Raw genomic sequence first — 21,061 nt, 5'->3', positions numbered from 1 at the left:
TAGGAATATGAAATAGCTGAACGTTAGTTCAGCCTTGCATGGAGAAAATACTGGAGATCATGGACCCACGCCATCCTGGCTCTGTCATCAAGTCACTCCTGTCCTACCCAGACCTCTCTGCAGAGACATTTTCCCTTTGGGAAGAATGGGAGTGGGTAGACCTTGTTTCTTTCTAACCAGGCTTAGCCCAGCTCACCAATGGGGCAGAGTCAACACTTCCTCCTTTCTATGCCTTTCCCAGAAAATACTGTATACACTCCCATTCTCCCAGCCTGATTAACCTGATTAATGTTTATTCAGGCTTAGTGAACAAGAAACTCAATACATATGCCTCACACAGGGGGTGAAGAAAGAGAGCAAACAAACAAGTGTTTCTTTGGTGTAGAACTTCAATTACTCACATAAGCTTATGCCTCACTGTAGAATAATATCTTAATAAAGATGCCAGATAAACCTTAGCTAAATGACAATTTCAAATCCTGCTTCAAGTACAAATATATATTAAGTACTAACATACCTGCCACGTGCAAGAACAAAGTAATTTGTATTGTAATATCCCAGGACGTGTATGTATCAGATTTTCAGTCTGGCAAGGTTAAGGGAGAATTTCTGATGAAGGCTGTGTCTCTATTAAGAGACAAATTCAAAGACACCCCAGGGACTGTAAAATTTTATTTTTGTTCACAAAAATAGATACTATTAACTTTATAAGTAAAGCAAAATATTCTGGCTTGTTTTAAGCAAGTAAGGATGCCTTTTTTTTGAGATGTAACTGACACATAACATTATATTAGTTTCAGGTATACAAAATAATGATTTGTATATATTGTGAAATGATCACCACAGACTAGTTAACATCCATCACCACACACGGTTATACATTTTTCTTTGATAAGAACTTTAAGAACTACTCTCCTAGCAACTTTCAAACATATAATACGTTATTAACTATAATCACCATGCTGTGCGTGACAGCCCAGGACTTACTTATTACTTATAACTGGAAGTTCATACCTTTTGACTCCCCTCACCCATTCCACCCACCCCCCCAGCCCCAGAATGCCTTTCTGCACTTGTTTCAGCCACAGAATTAAATATGCCATGTATAGGTTTCATTAAAAAACAAAACAAATAAACCCAATGTAATAGAGGAAAATGAGTAGGAAGTTTATGGAAATCAGGGGCTGTGGTTTTCAGTCTCAGTTCCAATAATTACCAATAAAACTGCCTCAGGCTAATGATGTCACATGTCGAGTTTTAGCCTTATCATCACCATGACTACCACCACTTCACCTTACAGATAAGGAAATTCATACCATTTCCCAGCCCATTGTGAGATCCAGACCCAATCCTGTCTTTGAAAGTGTTTTATTATCAGCTTTACAGAGTACACATGAGACAGTGATTCATTCTAGCAGGAACATTTTCCATTGTCCACAATTTAACATGTATCAAGAGCCTTAAAAGGTTCATACCCGGTGAAACAAGATGGAACACGGGTAATGGGTATATGGGGGTTTTTCATATTATTCTCTTTGCCTCTATTGTATGTTTGAAATTTTCCATAAGGGTTTTTTTTTTTTTTAAGTTTTTATAACTAGCTGATTCATTACTTTTTACTCCCCTTCTTAAGGTGTAGAATATTTTCATATTGCCATGATTTTTCTGGTTTTCCATTTTTACAACCCAAAGTTGTCTGATGAGTCTCTCCCAAGAGATTCTTGTCAATCCTTACCCCAATCCTTCTTAAAGGGGCATTGGTGGTTCAGTGGTAGATTTCTCACCTGCCAATCCTTCTTAAAGGGGTGCCCTAGATCTGCCCCAAAAACAGATCAATAAATCAGAGGTCTCCTTTGGGAAATAGGAAGAGGGGCTACTTGGGATGTTCAACACAGAGCGACATAACCTTTTCTGTTGGTCAGGAAGCCTGACACTTTTCTCTAATGGGTGTCACATTGTAGGAGTCTCTGTAGCTGTCCTCTCAAAAGGGTCTAAGTGCAGGCTGGGGTAGTTTCTAGTGTGGGCATTAAAGCATCTGACCCCATCCTTATTCTGCATTTAGAATGTGAGGTTGGAAATCATTTGTCCTCACAGCTCCTGTCTTTTCTCATCCATTGCTGCTAGATCAAAGCCATTCTGATTCTTATTCCATTTGTACGTCTCCTCCCTCTCCCTCTTTCTTTAAAAGCTTTTAAAAATCTTGTAACATTCATTCTAAAATTTTACAGTGATATGCTGTGGGTTGGCTCTCTCTTCATTCCTTTTGCTGGTCAATCAGCATGTCCTTTTAATCTGAAAACTCACATCCTTTAGCTCTGGAAGATTTTTCTTGTATTATTTCTTTCATAAGTTCCTTCCATCAGTCTTTGCTGTTCTCTCAGGGACTCTTATCAGACAGATGCTGAACCTTTGCAAGTAATCCTCTATGTCTCTTATCATTCTTCCACATTTTCAGTATTTTTGCATTTTTGTTCTACTTTCCAACTACTTGGTTTCCTTATTGTACTTTCCAAGATTTCCTCAACCTCACCTTTCAACTTTACTCTTCAATTTCATCTCAGCAAATCAGATTTTAACTTCCAAGAGCTCTAATCATCCAAATGTTCTCTTTTCACAGCATCCTGGTCTTGTTTAGTAGATGTTATACCTCCATGAACTCTTAGAGAACGTTAAGAGTTTCTCCCACACTATTTTTCTTCATTTAATTCACATACGTGGTTCACTATGTGTTCTATTTATATGCCTATGAGATCAGACCACATGTGTGATCCTGCCCACCCAGGAAGAAGGAAGCCTATACCATGTGCAAATAGGCAACAATAAATTACTTTTTGAAAATGACTAAAACAAGGAACCTACTTAAGTGCACAAGGAGTGAGCCAGCTTACCTTCATAGAATCAGAGTATAAAATATATTCCCTGAGCACAGGTAGGAAGTCTTCTGTCATGTCATCTGTCAGCTCTTCCAAGGCCGTCGAGCAGCTGCCAATGCAAGCTGACACACCCTCCAGGGGCTCAGCCAGCCCCCCCTCTAATGCACTCCACGTGGAGTACACAGGCCCATATTCTCGCAGCTCTACAAGGTACTCTAAAGGGAGAAGAGAAACTAAGTAAGACTTGGTGGGTAATTAAGACAATCACTGGTATTACTGACTCAGTAACAACTGTAGCCAAGAGCTCACTATAGTAAGATGTTATTTCCTTGGGCATTCACTCACCAAAGCATGCTGTCTTTTAAACACAACATTGTTTACAGTTCTTTAAAATCTCTATAAACCTATATTATAGCTAACATCATAACATCACCTGACTTCACCCCATAGTAGGAATGCCATGCTTCTGGATAATGGGGACCACAATGCCTTCTGGGGGAAGTGGTAGGAGCTACATCCACCACATATCTTCAAAAATAACCACGCACCTACTCATACAGTGAAGCAGTATTTTAACAGCAGTGGGGGCAGAGTTTCACACAGGTTTAGGGGGAATCTTTTTAAGGGAAAGAAAAATCAGTGGCAATGGAAAAATAATAGGATTTTAGGAAATATTTTGATACGGATGTGGTCTTACATATGCAGAATCACTCTCATTCAGAGGTCACCCCAAAACTGTGGTCCCATCGGAATTTATTCCACATGCTCCTTAGATGTGGATGGTACTGAAAGATACCTCCAGCACCTGCAGGCCCCACATAATACCATCAGTGGGTAGAGGAGAATGAAAGTACAGGGAAAAAGGGCAAATATTGATTTATTTCCTCTCAAAAAAAAAAATCTAGCCCATCATTCGTCACCAGGATTCTTTTTTTTTTTTTTTTTTAAGATTTTATTTATTTATTTGACAGAGAGAGAGAGAGAGAGCGCATGCACAAGCAGGGGGAGCTGCAGGCAGAGGCAGAGGGAGAAGCAGGCTCCCCGTGGAGCAAGGAGCCCGATGCGGGACCCGATCCCAGGACCCTGAGATCATGACCTGAGCCAAAGATAGATGCTTAACTGACTGAGCCACCCAGGTGTCCCGTCACCAGGATTCCTGCCATTACAAAAAAAGGTTTTTGCCATTTTTTAGTAACCAATGGATGGCAACTAATGGAGAATCCTTTTTGGTGTGTTTCATGTCTTGTGCCAGCATGATCATTAATGTTCCAGTTTCTCTGGCCTACACATGTGTAAGAAGACAAAAAGCCCGAATATTCTGGCATACAGAAAAACAGGTGGCCACAAGAGGGGTGGGGAGGGAGTGGTGGCAACAACCCGGAAGGTTCCAGAAAGGTCTCATAACTCCCCAGGTCAGGAAGAGTGGGTCTGAAATGAAGCAGGGGTGGGGCAGGTGAGTCAATTTCAAGTTGAAGGCTCATTAGGACAACTTTGGCAAACACAGGTCTCTATGCTGTCCTTTTGAACCATCTCTCTGCCAGAAAGGTACCAAAGTTTGTTTTTTAAATTATCATTCCCATGAATGAAAGGAAGTTGAGTCAATGTCTTCACTTTTAAAGCTAAAGTTAAGAGAGAGAGAAGTGGAAAGAAACTCCTCGGGGCTGAGAAGTGGCTGTATGCTATGGGGAAAGCAAACCCAAGGCTGAGAAGCAGGGCAAAGGAGGGGGCACAAAATTATACTCTGCTCATGACAACCCCCTCCTCTCCTTGTATTTATTTTTTAGTTTTGTAAGCGTGACCTCATTTCTCCAGTTTGATTCTGCTGAGCACACGTGAATGTCATTTCTGCGCACATGCTCCGTGGGCATGATCAATATCTGCACAATATCTGCTCACCTATTTCTTCCTTAATGATCCTCTGGGCTATTCGGTCAATGGTTCCCAGTTTGAGCGCAAATGTATCTAAGTAGTCGCCGATAGCCGCAAACTCAAGAGGTCGACTCCTCAGCTTGTAGCCTCCAGTGACGTGCTTGACAGACTCGCCCACTCTGGTCAGCAGCGCCATCCCTTGCTTCTTGTAGACATTCAGGTCCTAAGGATGACACATAAACAAACAAACTCAAGGGGCTCCATCACTCCCACAGCCAGGCCTCGGTAAACCCAACCCCTTTAGGTGGTTTCTTCTTGGAAGTGGAAGACTCCGAAAACAGGGAGCTGAGTTAGAGGACTGACCACGTACACAACAGTCCTCTCTCCTCGCCATCAGAGACAACCAAACGCACACACCTGAGCTCTTCCACCAGAGCAGGACTCCTACCTTTCTGATCGGGCTCACTCACCTGAGTATGCTCTCCTTTAAACTCAACACTGTTTCTAACATGATTGTTTTAAAGTCTCTGACCAAGGGAAAAAAAAAAAAAGTCCCTTTCTCTCATATAAAATATCCTAAGTTATCTTTAGGAGAGCTGAAATTCATTCTATTCATTTATTTATATCCCAAGCAAAGTGATATAAAGAAAGGAGGGAGAAGAGGACAGGAAGTAGGAAACAGTGATAGAAAAAGCAGCGCAAGAATACCCAAGCCAAGGAAAGATGCTGTAAACAACAAAACACTTTATCCTGAACGTCTTGGTCAGGGCATACACGGGAAATATGCTGAGCTACATGAGCCACTGTATCTAAATTTAAAATGCATATCAGTCTGCCAGGTCAAATGAACTTCCTCCTGTCATCCAACTCTAGGAGGAATCGACAGCACCTTCAGGTTGTTCGACGTCACCTCCTTTAATGGTGCCTTCAAAAATGGTTTTACAGAAGATCGGGTGTCTGCTCCTTATATCCACCCTCAACACAAACAGTAGGAATTCCTGGTCCGAGGAGGGCATGTCCACAGAGATACAAGGGAACACAGCACAAGGCCACTGCTTTCTGGTCACCTTGTCTGGTTTGGGGATGGAGCAGAGAACAGGGCGGCCCCCTCCCATTTCACCGCCCCAGTCACAGGCTCCTGTCTCCACAAGTGTCTGCAGGGGAAACTGCTCCTGATTTCACTTCCTTCTTCTTTAGGCAGCCAAGGCCTTCACTTGGGCTCTTGATTCCACTCTTTCCTAGCTACACCTCGCTGACCAGCAAGGCCCCCGCCCATCAACCATTCCCTCTCCTGTCTGTACCTTCAACTTCTCACCCTTCGGTGCGTAATAGACACCCAGGGCTCACCCATCTTCAAAACAGCGGCAATTTCCTCCAGCTCCCCTCCTCCATTTCTCTTCTTCCTTCCAAAGTCAGGCTACCTGGGAGAATGTTCCAAAGATTCCATCTCCTCTTCTAGCCTCAGGTATCCTAGACAAGAAAACGTCCCCGTAGACACCTGGCTTTCACAAGACAGTAACGGAAGCCTTGCCATTCTTTGCACTGCTTGCAGATTCAGTACTCTCGGGAGCAGGGCTAGACCCCAATGGGCTCGCTGGCCTGCAGAAGCTCTATTCCAAGTAGAGGCTTAGAAGAAAACCCCCAGTTAGCCAAGTCAACATGCTGCATGAGGTTATTGGGTAGTGTCTCTCTGACTGCTGCACCCATTCTGCCAAAGATAAAAACACTGATCTGAACACGGGCGATACTGAGCATCCCCCCACCTCTCCCAGCATTACTGGCTTCTTCTCAAAGACACTCCTGGCTTGTGGTTAAGATCAGGTTATCACGAGGAAGAGGAATGCTTCTGCCTTCACTGTGGCAGACCGCGTCAAGGCCTCACCCAAGAACAAGACCAAATTATTCAAGGCGTGCCAGAAGATGGGGCACCTGGGGAGGGGGAGATGGGGAGCTCCTGTGGGGTCACACAGCACATAGTACAGCACCGCGTGTCAGTTTCACGAGACGAGGAAGTTCTGAGGATTAGCTGTGAATGGACTTAATGCTACTGAAATGTACGTCTTAAAACGGTTAGGATGGTAAATTGTGCATTTTGCCACAATCTAAAGGAAAAAAAAAAAAGAACAAGATGGGGTTATTTAGTACATTCAGTTCAGCAAGTAAAACTGAACTAGGCTAGGATTTGTTCTGTGTTAAGAGTTGACACCCCCGCACTCACTCATGGGAAGTTGGATTGTGGTTAAGACACTAAGGACTTTTTGTTTGTTTAATCATTCATCTGGCCCACAGATAAATGCCCCCCACCCCACATCTTTCCTCTTTAATCTCCACATAGATTCCTAATGACCAAGGGTCCACGTGTTCTCCCCTGTGTCTCTCTGCTCAGTAAGGAGGACCAAGACTGGGGCCTGCCAGGTCAACAACCTGAACCGTGCATGAGGCAGTGAGTTGCAATGTTGGAGAATCGGATGGATTTTACTCTGTGTAACAACCGTATCTGAGGATCTGTTACCAGGAAATATTTATTTTGAAACAGAACACAAGTTTGATGTGGGGGAAATAGGCCTTTAGGAAAAAAAGAGATAAATGGGAAGGTCATCAATGGGGCTAAAAAAATGCCAGTGGTGGTTTTAAAAAAAAGAAAATACTAAAGGACTTGGCCAGGTGGTTTCCATCGTCTGGAGAACGGCACCCTCTCTAAAATCTTTAACGTCAGCTGATGTTATCTGCAAATATTTCTCAATTTTGCCATTTTGAAAAAGAAAATCGGGAAATCCCTGAGCTTCAACACCCTTGCCAACATGGGACAAAGCACCTATGGCCCGAGGATGGGAATGTGACCCACGGAGGTAAAGAGATGTGGCTACAAGGAGCTGGCATGAGAATCTGGGCCTGAGATCCCATTTCTGCAGACATTTAGGGCAGAGTGCCTCAGAATTCCCACCAGTTCTGCCAAAAGGGAAGTGCACACAGAAGCCAGGGCGTGACCAACCTGGGTGGAGACACAGAACCTGGCAACTGTGTGGGACCCAAACGTTTCTCTGGCAAATGCTTGGAAAAATGCCCACCCAATAGGAACGTGGCTGTGGGCAAGTAACACTCAACTCGTCTTGGTCGGGCAGTCAGATACAGAGGGGAAGTGTGGCCTCCAGAGCCATAAAGACCCAATCTCAAATCCTAGTGATGCTACTTGAACACGTACTGACTCCTTGAACTCCAGTTTCCTCATCTGTAAAATGAGGTTGGTTCCTGTGACGGGTTCCTGTGAAGAGCATCCTTACCAAACCCTCACTAGATGTTCTTACACTCTGTTCTTTCAGCCCACTCTTGGTAAGAGCGGTCTGACCCAGTAATATGCCAAGAAGTGTTTAAGGAAATGCTCATCCCTCCTTTCGGCGAGTGAAAATACTCTAACTCCCTCTGCTGCTGCAAAGGGGTGTTTCTTCCAAACTCTAACATGGAAACGCTGCTGAGGTAACTGGACACCAAAAAAAAAAATAGAGCAATTTGATGACATCCACTATTGTGGGCCATTCACAAAGGTGGTTTGTGAGAGATCAAAGCAGCTTCTGAGAAAGAGCCTGAAGGATACTAATTTGGGGGAAGAACATGAAAAACTCTGTTCTTACCTTAGCAGTAAGGAAAACATTAAAGTGTTCATTGAAAGAGAGCACAGGATGATCTGTAATTCTTTTTAGGAATTTATCCAAAGCTTTTCTTCTGGTCTCCACAAACTCTTCTGAAAAACGATCTACAACACCTTTCACCACAAACTTCTCAGGAAGCGGCTATGAAGACAGGAAGAAAAATATTCAGAGTAATTGATAAGATAGCGGAAAGAAAAACCACAGGCTAGCAAATGATTCTGTCCAAGAACATACTCCTTGTTCGGGTGGATCTTTATGTAGTCATCAATATAAACCTTTCTGAAACATACAGATGGAGTAAATCACAGCTACCCTTCTCCGTTTGATAACCCAAGAAGTAAAATGCTAGAGACTAGTCCTTGGAACACAGAAAACAGTCAGTCCATATGTATCCAGTAAATCAAATATTGCTCTCTTTGGCAGCACATACACTAAAATTGGAACAATACAAGGATTAGCATGACCCTGGCACAAGGATGACGGTAAATCCAACAGTCTAGCTATCTGTACATTGCTGAATGCACAGGTGGTATGATGAGAGCGTCGGGCCAGAGGGACAGTCCACGGAAAGAAGGCAGACAAGATCAACCACGCAAAAATTGATTTAAATAGATTCACATTCTGCTCCCAGTTCAAGGGGTAGAAGAACTTGGTGAATGGAGAAATAAGTACATTGGGCAAACCCATGTATCTAAAAAACACCTCTTCCAAGCCAATCTTTTGTGTAGGTTTACACTCAAAAGTTCTTAAAAATGTAATTTCCTTTGCTCCTCTTACTCAAACAAATGTCTCTGTAATATTTGCTTTGAGCCAGTATTGCGGGCAATTTACAACTACCTGGTTACTAAGGGATCTTTGAGCTTTGACCTATTTCCATAGTAGCTTTGATTAAGTGCTTGATTAAAAGGCCCTCCCCATTACTACCATGAGAGAGAGAGAGAGAGAGCATCTGCTAGTGTGCAATTTGAAAACGTTTGGGTTATGAAATATTAAAAAAACATTTACATTAAAAATTGGACAAACGATTGGTACATATTTTTTCAAAGATCTACAAATGGCCAACAAGCACGTGAAAAGACATACAAATGCAAACCACGGTGAGATCCGACTTCCACACCCATGAGGATGGTCCGAATAAGGGAAGAAAGAAAGAAACAAAAGCAAAACAAAGAACAGAACAAGTACTGGTGAGGATGGAACAAGATTTAAGTCCAGACCCTCCTTCAGCCCCATATTCTGACAATAAAGAGGTCTATTTCTTTTATTTTTTTTGAAGATTTTTATTTATTTATTTGAAAGAGAGAGCGCATAGGAGCAGGGGCAGAGGCAGAGGGTGAAACAGGCTCCCCGCTGAGCAGGGAGCCCGACGTGGGGCTCGATCCCAGGACTCTGGGATCATGACCTGAGCCAAAGGCAGGCGCTTAACCGACTGAGCCGCCCAGGCGCCCCAGTTTATTTCCTTAAATTATAAACCTTCAAGTGCATGCACGAGCACACAAAAACAGACACAAGGACTTCACCAACCCGAAGAAGTGGAATCCTAAGGTATCTGGAGTGGAGAAATCAAGAAGTGATCCCAACTTTGAACCCTTTCAAAGACTTGTAGTCTGGCACCATCAACAGCCCTGGGATGAAGCACTTGGAAGAGCTTTGGAAAGGCAGGATGTTTTCCATCTCCAGAATAGAGACCGTGGCTCCATGCCTCCAGGGTTCATCTTCCCCCTCGGCCAAGCTGTCTGACTTCGGTCAAGTGGCTAGGTGTGCCTCATTTAATGTAACAGATAATCTCCTGGTCCCTCAGTTTCTTCTTCGTTTGTAAAAAAATAGATAACAGTAATGCCAGCCTCTCAGGGTTGTTACGAGGATTAAAATTCGCTGCTAGGCTGAACGTGCTCCACACAATTCCTACTGCAGAGGAAGCAACAACAAAAGTTTGGGGGGGGGTCTTTGCTGTAGGAGGGGCAGCGGCTTCGGGAACTACTAATCTTCGGGGACAGCCATGTCCAGTTACATCTTGAAATGGTGGCAGTGTGCAGGCAGAAGAGGCTAAGAGCTGACTGGTTTCTTTTTACCAGATCGGGAGTTCTAGAGGGCATGGCGGAAAGGCATGGAAATGAAGAGAGAGAGGGTAGCAGAGTGAGGAATAAAATTACAGAGCCGCATGGAGAGAACACGTCCAACTTAGACAGCCGGTAGAGCTTACGCCTGGGGAGAATATTGGAGACGGGGTACTGGGTGAGATGCATAGGGCCATCCAGCCCAATGTTCCGGCCCAGTCAAAAGCACCAGGGAATCTGTCTTAATAGGGTATGGTTGTTCTTTAAGATAACTTCTTTGTTCTGATCAGTTCTTCTCCCATTCCCTTAGGCAGCCATTCTCCTTAAACCCTACACTAAACCCCCAACCTTTCATGCTAAGCACAATACCATCTCTCTGACATAGGAACCAGGTGTAAGGGCATCACATAAACATTCCCTAACCATTCTGCTTCCTCCACAGAAACCCATCTCCCCTCCATTTCTCAGGTCCCTGTGGACAACATACCCAACCCCCAACACACCACAAAGCTAACTCTTCTGTGTCTTTGACCCATTAGTTCACTATCATGCATGTGTTGTCATTAATTAATTATACCTTCTTTTCCCTGTACCTTCCACATTTCCTCCTCACCTGGCTCTGTTCCCGAGTCTACAAAAATATAGCTGGTTCTCTTTCTACCCCAAAATAATAAACCCAACTATCCCTTGACTTTACATCTTCTTCTCCACCCTCCTGCGGGGCTCACTCAACCTTTCTGAAAGAATCATTTATCTTAACTCCCACTCCTTCCATCGATGTCTCAGCCCCAAGCTTCCTCCACCCCAAAACGAAGTTGTCTTTGGTTCTCCCTTCAATCCTGCATTTCTCCGCCTTATCCCTAACCCAATGCAGACCACTCTTTTAAAGATGATCAATGGCTCTCTAACGACCAAATCCAGTGGATATTTACCTGCTCTTATTTCATGAGTCCTGGTGAGCATGCTCTGGTTTGCTTATGCTGAATAGGACTTGGGAGGAAAGCCTAATGAGAAAATAAGTGGCTAGGTGTGCCTCATTTAACGTAACAGATAGTCTCCCGAAATAGTTAATTCATTCTTCAGGTTTAGTACATTGAACTTCATGTTTAATGAATCAGGGAAGCTTGCTATTTAAAGGAACCCCAGAGTGAATCCTTCTGCAAACAAAATTTCCTTCTAAGCATTATTATTCCCAAACGTATATGGCTTCGGAAATTTGTTTCTTCCTATTTCGAGCTTACTTAAAGGGGACTTAAAGCCTAGTCTTGGCGTCACCTTTATAATTACCTTCTGGTTCCTTTATGCATAGGAATCTGGGTTGCTGATGAAATCAAGTGCCTCTTTGGACTGCAACTGAGCTCAGCACAGCTCCAAGCACATGGTAGATGTCACACACATGCCAGCTATTTTTATGACCTTGTAAACACTGAGAACAGAAGGCAGAAGGGGAGTGGACCAAAGGGTGGAATTTCCATACATCTTTGAGGCCAAAATGTTTTTTAAAAACCCTCTGTGATACATACCATTTCACACCCACTAGGATGCCTATAAGATTTAAAAAAAAAAGGAAGCAAGTACGTGGAGAAATTGGAACCCTCATACATGGTTGGTGAGAATGTAAAATGGTACAGTCTCTGTGGGAAACAGCTTGGCGGCTCCTCAAAATATTAAGTGTAAGATTAGCATAGGATCCAGAATTCCATTCCTTGGTACGCAGCCCAAATAATTGAAAGCAAGTGTTCAAACAAAAACTCGTACAATCAATGTGCAAGTAGCATTATTTATAATAGTTGGGTTGGGAAAAAGGGGAATGAGAAGCGACTGCTTCATGGGTATAGGATTCTTCTGGGGGGGAATGAAAATATTCTGGAATTACATAGTGGTGGTGACTGTAAAACATCATGAATGCACCAAAAGCCATGGAGTTGTACACTTCTTAAAATGGTGAATTTTATGTTACTCAAATTTTACCTCAATTTTTTTAAAAAAAAGCTGTGGTGACAGAAGCAAATGTCAGAGAGGAGAGAAAACACTGTGCTTTGAAGATGGCAGAAGGGGCTTTGAAGATGGCGGAAGGGGCCATGAGCCAAAGGATGTGGGAGCCTCTAGAAGCTGGAAAAGTCAAGGAACCAACTCCCCCCTGGAGCCTCTATGAGGAATGCAGCCCTGCCACCTGGATAGTAATCCACTGAGACCAATTCTGGACTTTTGACCTCCAGAATATAAGGTGATAAACTTCTGTTGTTCAAATCGCTTGCTAAAAAAAAAAAAAATCTTACCTGGTATGGGGGTGAGGGAGTGGATAAGGATAGAGATGAAACAAGATGGGCCACTGGGGATAAATGCTGAAACTGGGCAGTGAGTACATGAGGGGGTTCATTGCACTGAATTGCTCTACTTTAGTATTTCTGACGTTTTCCATAATGAAAACATTTTTTAAAAACAACACATGCATGTATATGTTGGAACTTAGAAAAAATCCTATTTGTGGGGCACATGGGTGGCTCAGTCAGTTAAGCGTCTGCCTTCGGCTCAGGTCATGATCCTGGAGTCCCAGTATGGAGCCCCATGTCGGGCTCCCTGCTCAGTGAGGAGTCTGCTTCTCCCTCTCCCTCTACCCACTCCCCTCTCTCTCTTGTTCACTCTCAAATGAATAAAATCTTTAAAAAATATATTTTAAAAAACCCTATTTGCAAAGCATTACAATAACCCATTAAATATTTCAAGGTTTAACCTTATAAAATATTTACGTTTTCATAGCACTTGATACTTTGGTCAAGCACTTTCACATGTATTATATTTCATAATAGTTTATAAGAAAGTACCTTATAATCTGTGAAAACAAAAGCATACTTCCTGTAGGTTGTCATGGAAAGCTACTATTTCATAGTGCGAAATCTGCACAAAGATTTCAATTGCTCAATCTTGAAATGATCCAACTTCCTCTTGTCAGCATTTGCTTCTTCAACAAATATTAATTTGCAATTAACTGCAAATTGCAATTAAACAAATATTCAGCAACACACCCCCTACATGACAGAAAACTATTTTTCCTATCCTTATCAAACAGACAATATTGCTCCTAAGAAAAAATAACAAATAAAAGAGCATTAAGATTAAAAACCTCCTCTCCATAAAAACCACCGTCAAGCCTGGTTTAATTCAAAGTCCTTGAAAGTCTAATCAATGTTCAACTACTTATTAACTTACCTACTGGGTAAGCTAAAAGCATGCATATGCTTTTTTTTAAAGATTTTTTTTTTTTTTTTTGACAGAGAGAGCGAGAGAGGGAACACAAGCAGGGGGAGTGGGAGAGGGAGAAGCAGGCTTCTGCGGAGCAGGTAGCCCGATGTGGGGCTCGATCCCAGGACCCTGGGATCATGACCTGAGCTGAAGGCAGATGCTTAACCGACTGAGCCACCCAGGCGCGCCTTGTGCATATGCTTTTTTTTAACAGTACAAAAAAAGGAGGACCCAACTAGAAAATGAAGTTAGAGTTTTTACTGATTATTTTATATTAAGAGAAACAGCTGTTGCATTACAAAGTTCTTATTAATTCCTATGAGCTTACCACTACCCAAAACAAACCAGGTATATAGTAAATACAAATGCATCCTTCCAACAAAGCTTCCTTCACAAAAACTGAAGCAAACAGTAAACTTCCAAGTGCAATTAAACACTAAAGAGCTTAATAAATGTATTTGCTTCATCTCCCAAATCTACCTGTGCCCATCAAATCATGAAACATACCTATTGTTGTAACGAGGTGTGCCCCAGCAAAAGAAGTAGTGTTAAAACCAACCTGTGGGCCAAAAAATAAACGAAAAACCCCAAAACCATGTCATAATGAAGACTTTCTTGGGGTTCCAACTATTCGATGATGAAGTGAGTTGTCATTATGAGATGACAAATACACACACATCCAGCACACTTCTAGTTGTAAGATGGCATTTTAAGAACATATGAGCATTTCTGCTTTTCAAATTATAGCGCAGCAACGAAGCAATATAAAAATAAAAAATAAAAAATATGCTGCAGCACCAGAAAATATCACAGTGCGCAGCACACAGAAAATATCAAACAGGCCAGGATCTGTTAAAGGTACAAAGCAGAAAAGACTGAACTGAGAGAAAAGTCAAGCAATACTGATCATCTTGTGATTCTATTCAGGCAAAGGAAAGGCTGGCCTAGGAAGTAAAGGGCTGGGTTTCCCAGTACAGCCCCAGAAGCTGCCAAGTTCAGAGCCACAGGGGCTGGAAACAGGCCTCAGGATGGCCAACGGGGAGAGGAAAATGAAAGAATGTGGGTCCCTTCCCGGAACCACAGTCTGGCTGGCTGTTCACTTACAACTTCACATGGTTCCAGTGAAGCCAGGTAAAAGGGGCACTTCATTACCACGCTTTCTAACACAAGCAGCAGAATCTGCAAGCTCAGAATCCTCACACATTTTTAACCGTAGCCGACTTGAGTTGGCAAAAAACAAACAAAACAAAGTAATTGGAACTCATTCTCCCAAATTTTCCAAATAATTCAAAAGACTTTAAAGCTCATCTTGAAAAATAAAACATGTGCCAACAGCTAGAAAAGCTCTGGAAACAAAGTATGTTGGCAGGTGGAGACGGAGATGGAGACCTGTACAACCGGATGTTGAAACGTTCTATGAAGTTACAGTCATTCAAATCGTTTATGAGGGGCACCAGATTAGAAAGACTGATGAACCAAGGGTTCAGGAGCAGCCCAGGAATACACAAGTCTAATGCATGATTCAGTCTGATGCACAAACGATGGTAAAGATGATTGATTACTCATAAGTGGTTCTGGAACAACTCACCACCTGAAAAAAGTATGGTCCTCCCATCTCACATCAGAACAAATGCTAGATTTTAGGGCGCCTGGGTGGCTCAGATGGTTAAGCGTCTGCCTTCGGCTCAGGTCATGATCCCAGCGTCCTGGGATCGAGTCCCGCATCGGGCTCCCTGCTCCTTGGGAGCCTGCTTCTCCCTCTGCCTCTCTCTCTCTCTGTCTCTCATGAATAAATAAATAAAATCTTTAAAAAAAAAAAAAAGAACAAATGCTAGATTTAAATATAAAAGATAAAAGTCAACTTCCTTTGCAGATACGGAGTTTTTACAAAAAAAAAAAAGAGAGAGAGAGAGAGAGAAAATGAAGAGGTAAGTCATAAAAGAAATGCCAATGTCCAGTAAGTTCAGGGGAAGACATTCAGCCTCACTGGTTAAAGGAAAACTTACTGTACAAAAATGAACTCAAATGGATGAAAAGCTGAAATGTGTGGGCTAAAACTGTACAAAATTTTAGAAGAGGAGCGCCTGGCTGGTTCAGTCGGTGGAGTGAGTGACTCTTGATCTTGGGGTCATGGGTTCAAGCCCCACGTTGGGTGTAGAGATTACTTGAAAACAAAATGTTAAAAAAAAATTTTTAGAAGAAAACACAGGTGTAAATCTTCATGACCTAGGACTAGGTGATGATTTCTTAAATAGGACACCTTTAAGCACAAGCAGCAAAAGAAAAAAAAAAAAGATAAATTGGACTTCATCAAAATTAAAAACCTTTGTACTTCCAAGAGATGCCATCAAGAAAGTAATGAGACAACTCATTAATTGGGAGAAAATTTTTTGCAAGTCGTATCTCTAGTAAGAGATTTGCATTTAGATTATATAAAGAACTAATAACAAAAAGACAATCCAGCGTAAAGGATCTGAAGAGATACTTCTCCAAGGAAGATGACAGATGGCCAACAAGCACATAAAAAAATGCTCAACATCATTAGCTGTCAGGGAAATGCAAATCAAAACCACAATGAGATACCCACTGGGATGGTTATAATCAAAGGGCAGATGATCACGGTGTTAGTAAAGACGTGGAGAAACTAGAACCCTCATACCCTGCCAGTGGGATGGTAAAATGATGCAGCCACTTTGGAAAACAGCCTCGCAGTTTCTCACAAGGTTAAATAAACAGCTACATATGATCTGTCAATGATACTGCTAGGCATACACACTCAAGAAAAAATGAGAACATAGGACCACACAAAAATTTGCACGTGGATCGTCATAGTCGCATTACTCATAATAGCCAATAGGTGAAAACAATTCAAATGTCCACTAAATGTGAGCAGACAGACCAGAAAGGGGTATATCCATAAAATGTAATATTATTTGACAAGAAAAAGGAACAAAAGTACTGACATGTGACACAACATGAATTACCCTCGAACACATTATGCCAAGTGAAAAAAAAATACAGTCACAAAAGACTATATAGTGTAGGACTCTACTTTATATGAAATGTTCAGAATAGGCAAATTTATAGAGACAGAAAGATTAGCGGTTGCCAGGTGCTGGAAAAGATAGAAGGTTTGGAAGTGACAAGCAAGGAGTGGGAGGTTTCTTTTGGGGGTGAGGGGGGTGAGGAAAGGTTCTAAAATTGATTGTGCTGATGGATGCACAACTCTGTATACTAAATATATTAAAATACTTATATACTAAATATATACACTGAAATAGCATATACTAATATACTAAATATTGATACTAAATATAAGAAAAGCCCTTGACTTGTATATTTTAAGGGGGCAAACTGTACGGTGAGTGAATTATATCTTAATAAAGCTGTTTTTTTAAATGAAGAAATGAAAATGTAAACAATAATTATGTTGCATGTCTACTAGGTCTTCACCTGAAAATAAACTTTCCAGGCAGGGGTCCTTTGTCCATCTTATGACCCCTGACCTCCCCAACAGTACTCACCAGGCCTAGTATAAAGACTAACACAAAGTCAGTGCTTAATAACAGAAAGATACTTCCTAGCCAAGTTGCTGCAGAATAACTTCTGAAGGGGAAAAAAGAGAGCTTGTTTCCAGGTTGACTTTTGTTTTTGAGTTAGAGATGCTCTCCTATATTAAATCTCTCTCCACCCCAGACATGTACCAAGAATTTATTGAATACATTTATGTCTCCACTTGCTTCTAGAATACCTTCCTACTCACTGCTTCTACCCTGACCATAGGAAACCATACTTAAAGATACTAGGGATCATTCCCCGACATTCCAGACTTCCATCCTCTTTCAGGTCTGGTTTCAGTGTCCATGCATAAGTGCAACCAGCAGGTGTCGCTGTCGAACCAAACTTCAAATACACTAGCTGCCAGCCGGTGGAGCATAATTCCCCCTTCTGCACCGTGTGGGCTAAGCATAAAGAGCAACTTCCTTCCAAACAGTACAGCATGGAACAGGAGAGAAAAATGAGTAACTGTGCAGTGGAGAAACCCGACAAGCATTATATCAAATAAGGTGGTCTAGGTTAACATCAACAGTGATAAATATTGTTGATAGTATGTACCTTTCGTATGATGTGGTGAGAATGGCACTTTTCCTCCCAAAACATAGGACCCCAGTTTAATCAGGAGGAAAACATCAGACAAATCTCAACTGAGAGACAGTCTACAAAATGCCTGACGAGTACTCCTCAAAACTGTCAGTCATCGAAAACAAGGAAAGGCTGAGAAATCATCACAACCAGTAAGGAGACATGGAAGGTGACATCCTAGATGGGACCCTAGAACAGGAAAAGGACATGAGGAAACTGAGGAAATCTGAATAAAGGATTTTTAGTCAAATAATAAGGGATCATATGAGAATTCACTGCACTATCTTCACAGTAATTCTGGAAATCTAAAACTGTTCTCAAATAAAAAGTCTATTTAAAAAAAAAAAAAATTCCCTAGCTGCCAATTTTGCCAAATTGCAATTCTAGTTTAAGGAACAGTTCCAACTGTTTAAAGATGAGTTTCTTCCCCCAAGAAAGAATGCAGTTCCAGTCCCAGTCCCATCATTTCTACCACGGCTTATTCAACCTCGTCCAACCGCGGGAGAAAAGCACTGGAAGATGCATTCGTAACATGAAGATTGGCAAGTGCTAAGAAGTTATTCAACCAAGGTTTTCTGAAAGATAAAGCCCCTCTAAAGAGTTTTATGGCCTAAATTGCACCAATGCCCCCAAAGCCCAAAGAAACATCTGGGGTCTAAATGGTTATTATTTCTACTGGGGAAAAAAAAAGTCAAAAAAGCATTCAATATGTATGTTGGTTTAAGTAGTCTTTTAAATTTTATTTGCTCTAGTTCTGTTTTTTTTTTTTAATGTGTAGATATGAGCAATAGATAAATATTATGCTGCTTCAATAAATGGAGGTAGGTGGCTTTTGGTTTTTTAAGTGAAAAACTGGGGTTGAGTGGGTTGTGTGCTAGATTCCTGTTCCCTGAATTACGCGTGTCTAAAGAAAGCCCAGCCGGCTGTAATCCGAGGCATTGTTCTTCACCTGGTGGCAGCCACCCAAACCTCAAGAACAGTGTCTAGAAGGGGGAAACAGACAGTCTTTAAAGAGGCAGCAAATAAGAATTAGGACTCTCCATACCTCAAAAAAACTGTCATAATGCAAGTGAAAACCTACCCCCACGCCGCTCAAGAAACCAGCATGATGACAGCAAACCAGAAACCAAAACCCCAAGGGTGAGATAGATTAGACAGTATTCACGAGAATGTTTTATGTACGTTTGATGGGAAAACGTGGTATAAAACGTCAGGCAGAATCTGCCCCTAATGTAAAGGGTGAGAGTTGAGTGAACATCCTCAGGAAAGACGACGCAGGAAAAGAGAGGAACAAGCTATAATGACTTAGTACCTACGGGAATGAGATGAGTAGGCTGGGATTCCTCCAGTTTGTTCCTCAGCCAGTCAAAATCCTGGTACCTTCGACGAACAGAATATTCTGGCAGGTCAAACTCCACCCGCGTACTCTGCAAATAAGAATGGAACAAAATAAGCATAAGGGAAGAGTAGCATATCTTGGCAGAAAAGAAGGAAAAAAGCTCTGAGTAACCAAACGGGGCAAGAACACACTTTCCTTCCACCAAAACACCAGCCAAAAGGCATCAATTACCAACACCAAATGATGCATCCAGGCCCCTAGGGCCCAGCTCAAAAGTCAAGGATCTGGAAAGGAAATGTTGGGGGTTTTTTTCCTACCCTTAGGAAATGGAATTCAACTAACCCTCAGGATGTGTTTAGAAACATTTGATTCATTTCCTCCAGGCTTAACTTTGAGGATTGCTTTTAGCGGAATAGTTCCACAGAGGACATTGCTACTAAATCCCAATCCATGTTTCTTTTAAAAGAAATTAAGTCTCCACCTTCTGCTACATATGCTGACAAATTCTACCAAAGGCAGAAGGGGGACGACCAAAAAGAGCTAAGAGAGCACCTGCTCATTTAGGAGTCAGATTGGATGAACTCAGTAAAGGATTTGCCTCATCTGCCACATTCTGCCAGAACCATAAGCTTGGAACTATGTTGTATTTCAGGTGATAAGAAAAAAAATCTAGAAGGAAATAATGCCAAAATGTCATTGTACTGCAGAAAAAATATTAATATCATCCCTTTTCCTTTTTCCCTCTTTTTAAGCATTTAATGTTTTACATCAGTCATCCCTTTTCTTGAATTTAAGTTTTCTGAAATGTGATTGCAGCACTTTGATAATGAAAACCAATGTTAAATAAAATGAAATTAATTTATGCCAAAACAAGATTTTTACACATTAATTTGCCCAAACTCAAGTTGTGTCTCAGCTAAAGCATTTTTCCCTGTAAGGGTACAGACCATGACAGTCATAGCTCTCGGAAATGAAAAGTCAAAATAAAAATGGTTCCAGCTACATTTTACAAAATTACTCTTTCAGGCCAAAAGTCCATTTTAATCCACGACACCAAGAAAATCTTAAAAACATATAAACACATGAGTCATCTATCAATGAAAAAGCTGTGAACATCTTTGGCATTGAAAATTACCATTTCATCCTCCCCAAAACCCGCGCTCACACAGTCCGAGCAAAATTTTGAAGTTAAAGGACTCGGTCTTGGACTGGACCTCAGTTAACTCTTCCTGCATCTCTTCTCCTTTTCAAAATCCCATGCAGAACCTTCCCCTATGACAGAGGGTATGAGTGGGAAGAGGTAAGGAAATTCATGCAACCTAAGTATTTGTGATTTATTAGAAGACTCCCCAAAGGAATTAGCATTATAGAATTGGGGGTGGGGGAGAATGCTTAAATTCAAAGAACAAATCACTGCTGATGAATTTTCATGTATAAGGGTGATGCCTCCTTCCGAGGCTGGGTGAGGAGAAGCCTGTGCATGAGCAGTCCTAGCACCTACCAGATTCCTGAGACACTAAGCCTCCTGGAGCCTAGGTTTTCTCAACAGCAAGAAGAGGGTTGGAAGGGACATTCTTCAAAACTGCACAGAGCACCCCCAAAAGGCTCTGAGGACCTGCCAATGATGATGTGCCCACAAAAAGGGCAACTTGGATGTGTGACAAACGCAATTCATTTTCATTGTAAATGTACTGATGGAGGGCTCTAATTTTTGCCTTCCTAATGTTACATGGTATCAACTGACCACTTCTCTTTATTATGCTTTTGCAAATCCACTTCATAAATTATAGTTTAGGTAACATTTCTAACTTTGAAATCAATATTTGGTAACTACAAAGAGCAGTATGATTAAACACAAGTTTTGTTTCTGCTGTAAACAACTTTACTTTG

General features: G+C 41.7%; 1 protein-coding gene and 1 non-coding gene across 2 annotated transcripts in view; one reads left to right on the top strand and one right to left on the bottom strand.

Moving 5' to 3' along the window:
* SNX30 (sorting nexin family member 30) overlaps positions 1 to 21,061 on the bottom strand; it is a 108,797-nt gene that overhangs the window by 31,099 nt on the left and 56,637 nt on the right. The window contains exons 3-6 of the mRNA XM_032419138.1: positions 19,149 to 19,259; positions 8,372 to 8,530; positions 4,770 to 4,965; positions 2,889 to 3,088 (exon numbers count right to left, since the gene is read on the bottom strand). Coding sequence (XP_032275029.1) covers positions 2,889 to 3,088; positions 4,770 to 4,965; positions 8,372 to 8,530; positions 19,149 to 19,259 — 666 coding nt within the window. The remainder of the gene's footprint in view (positions 1 to 2,888; positions 3,089 to 4,769; positions 4,966 to 8,371; positions 8,531 to 19,148; positions 19,260 to 21,061) is intronic.
* Positions 8,797 to 8,899, top strand: LOC116641464. The gene has a single exon (XR_004301180.1). It is a non-coding gene; the product is annotated as a U6 spliceosomal RNA (small nuclear RNA).

The sequence above is a fragment of the Phoca vitulina genome, unplaced genomic scaffold, assembly GCF_004348235.1.
Source record: "Phoca vitulina isolate PV1807 unplaced genomic scaffold, GSC_HSeal_1.0 scaffold21, whole genome shotgun sequence".
Taxonomy (NCBI): domain Eukaryota; kingdom Metazoa; phylum Chordata; class Mammalia; order Carnivora; family Phocidae; genus Phoca; species Phoca vitulina.
Note: the sequence above shows the minus strand (reverse complement) of the source record. Positions and strands in the feature narration are given on the sequence as shown.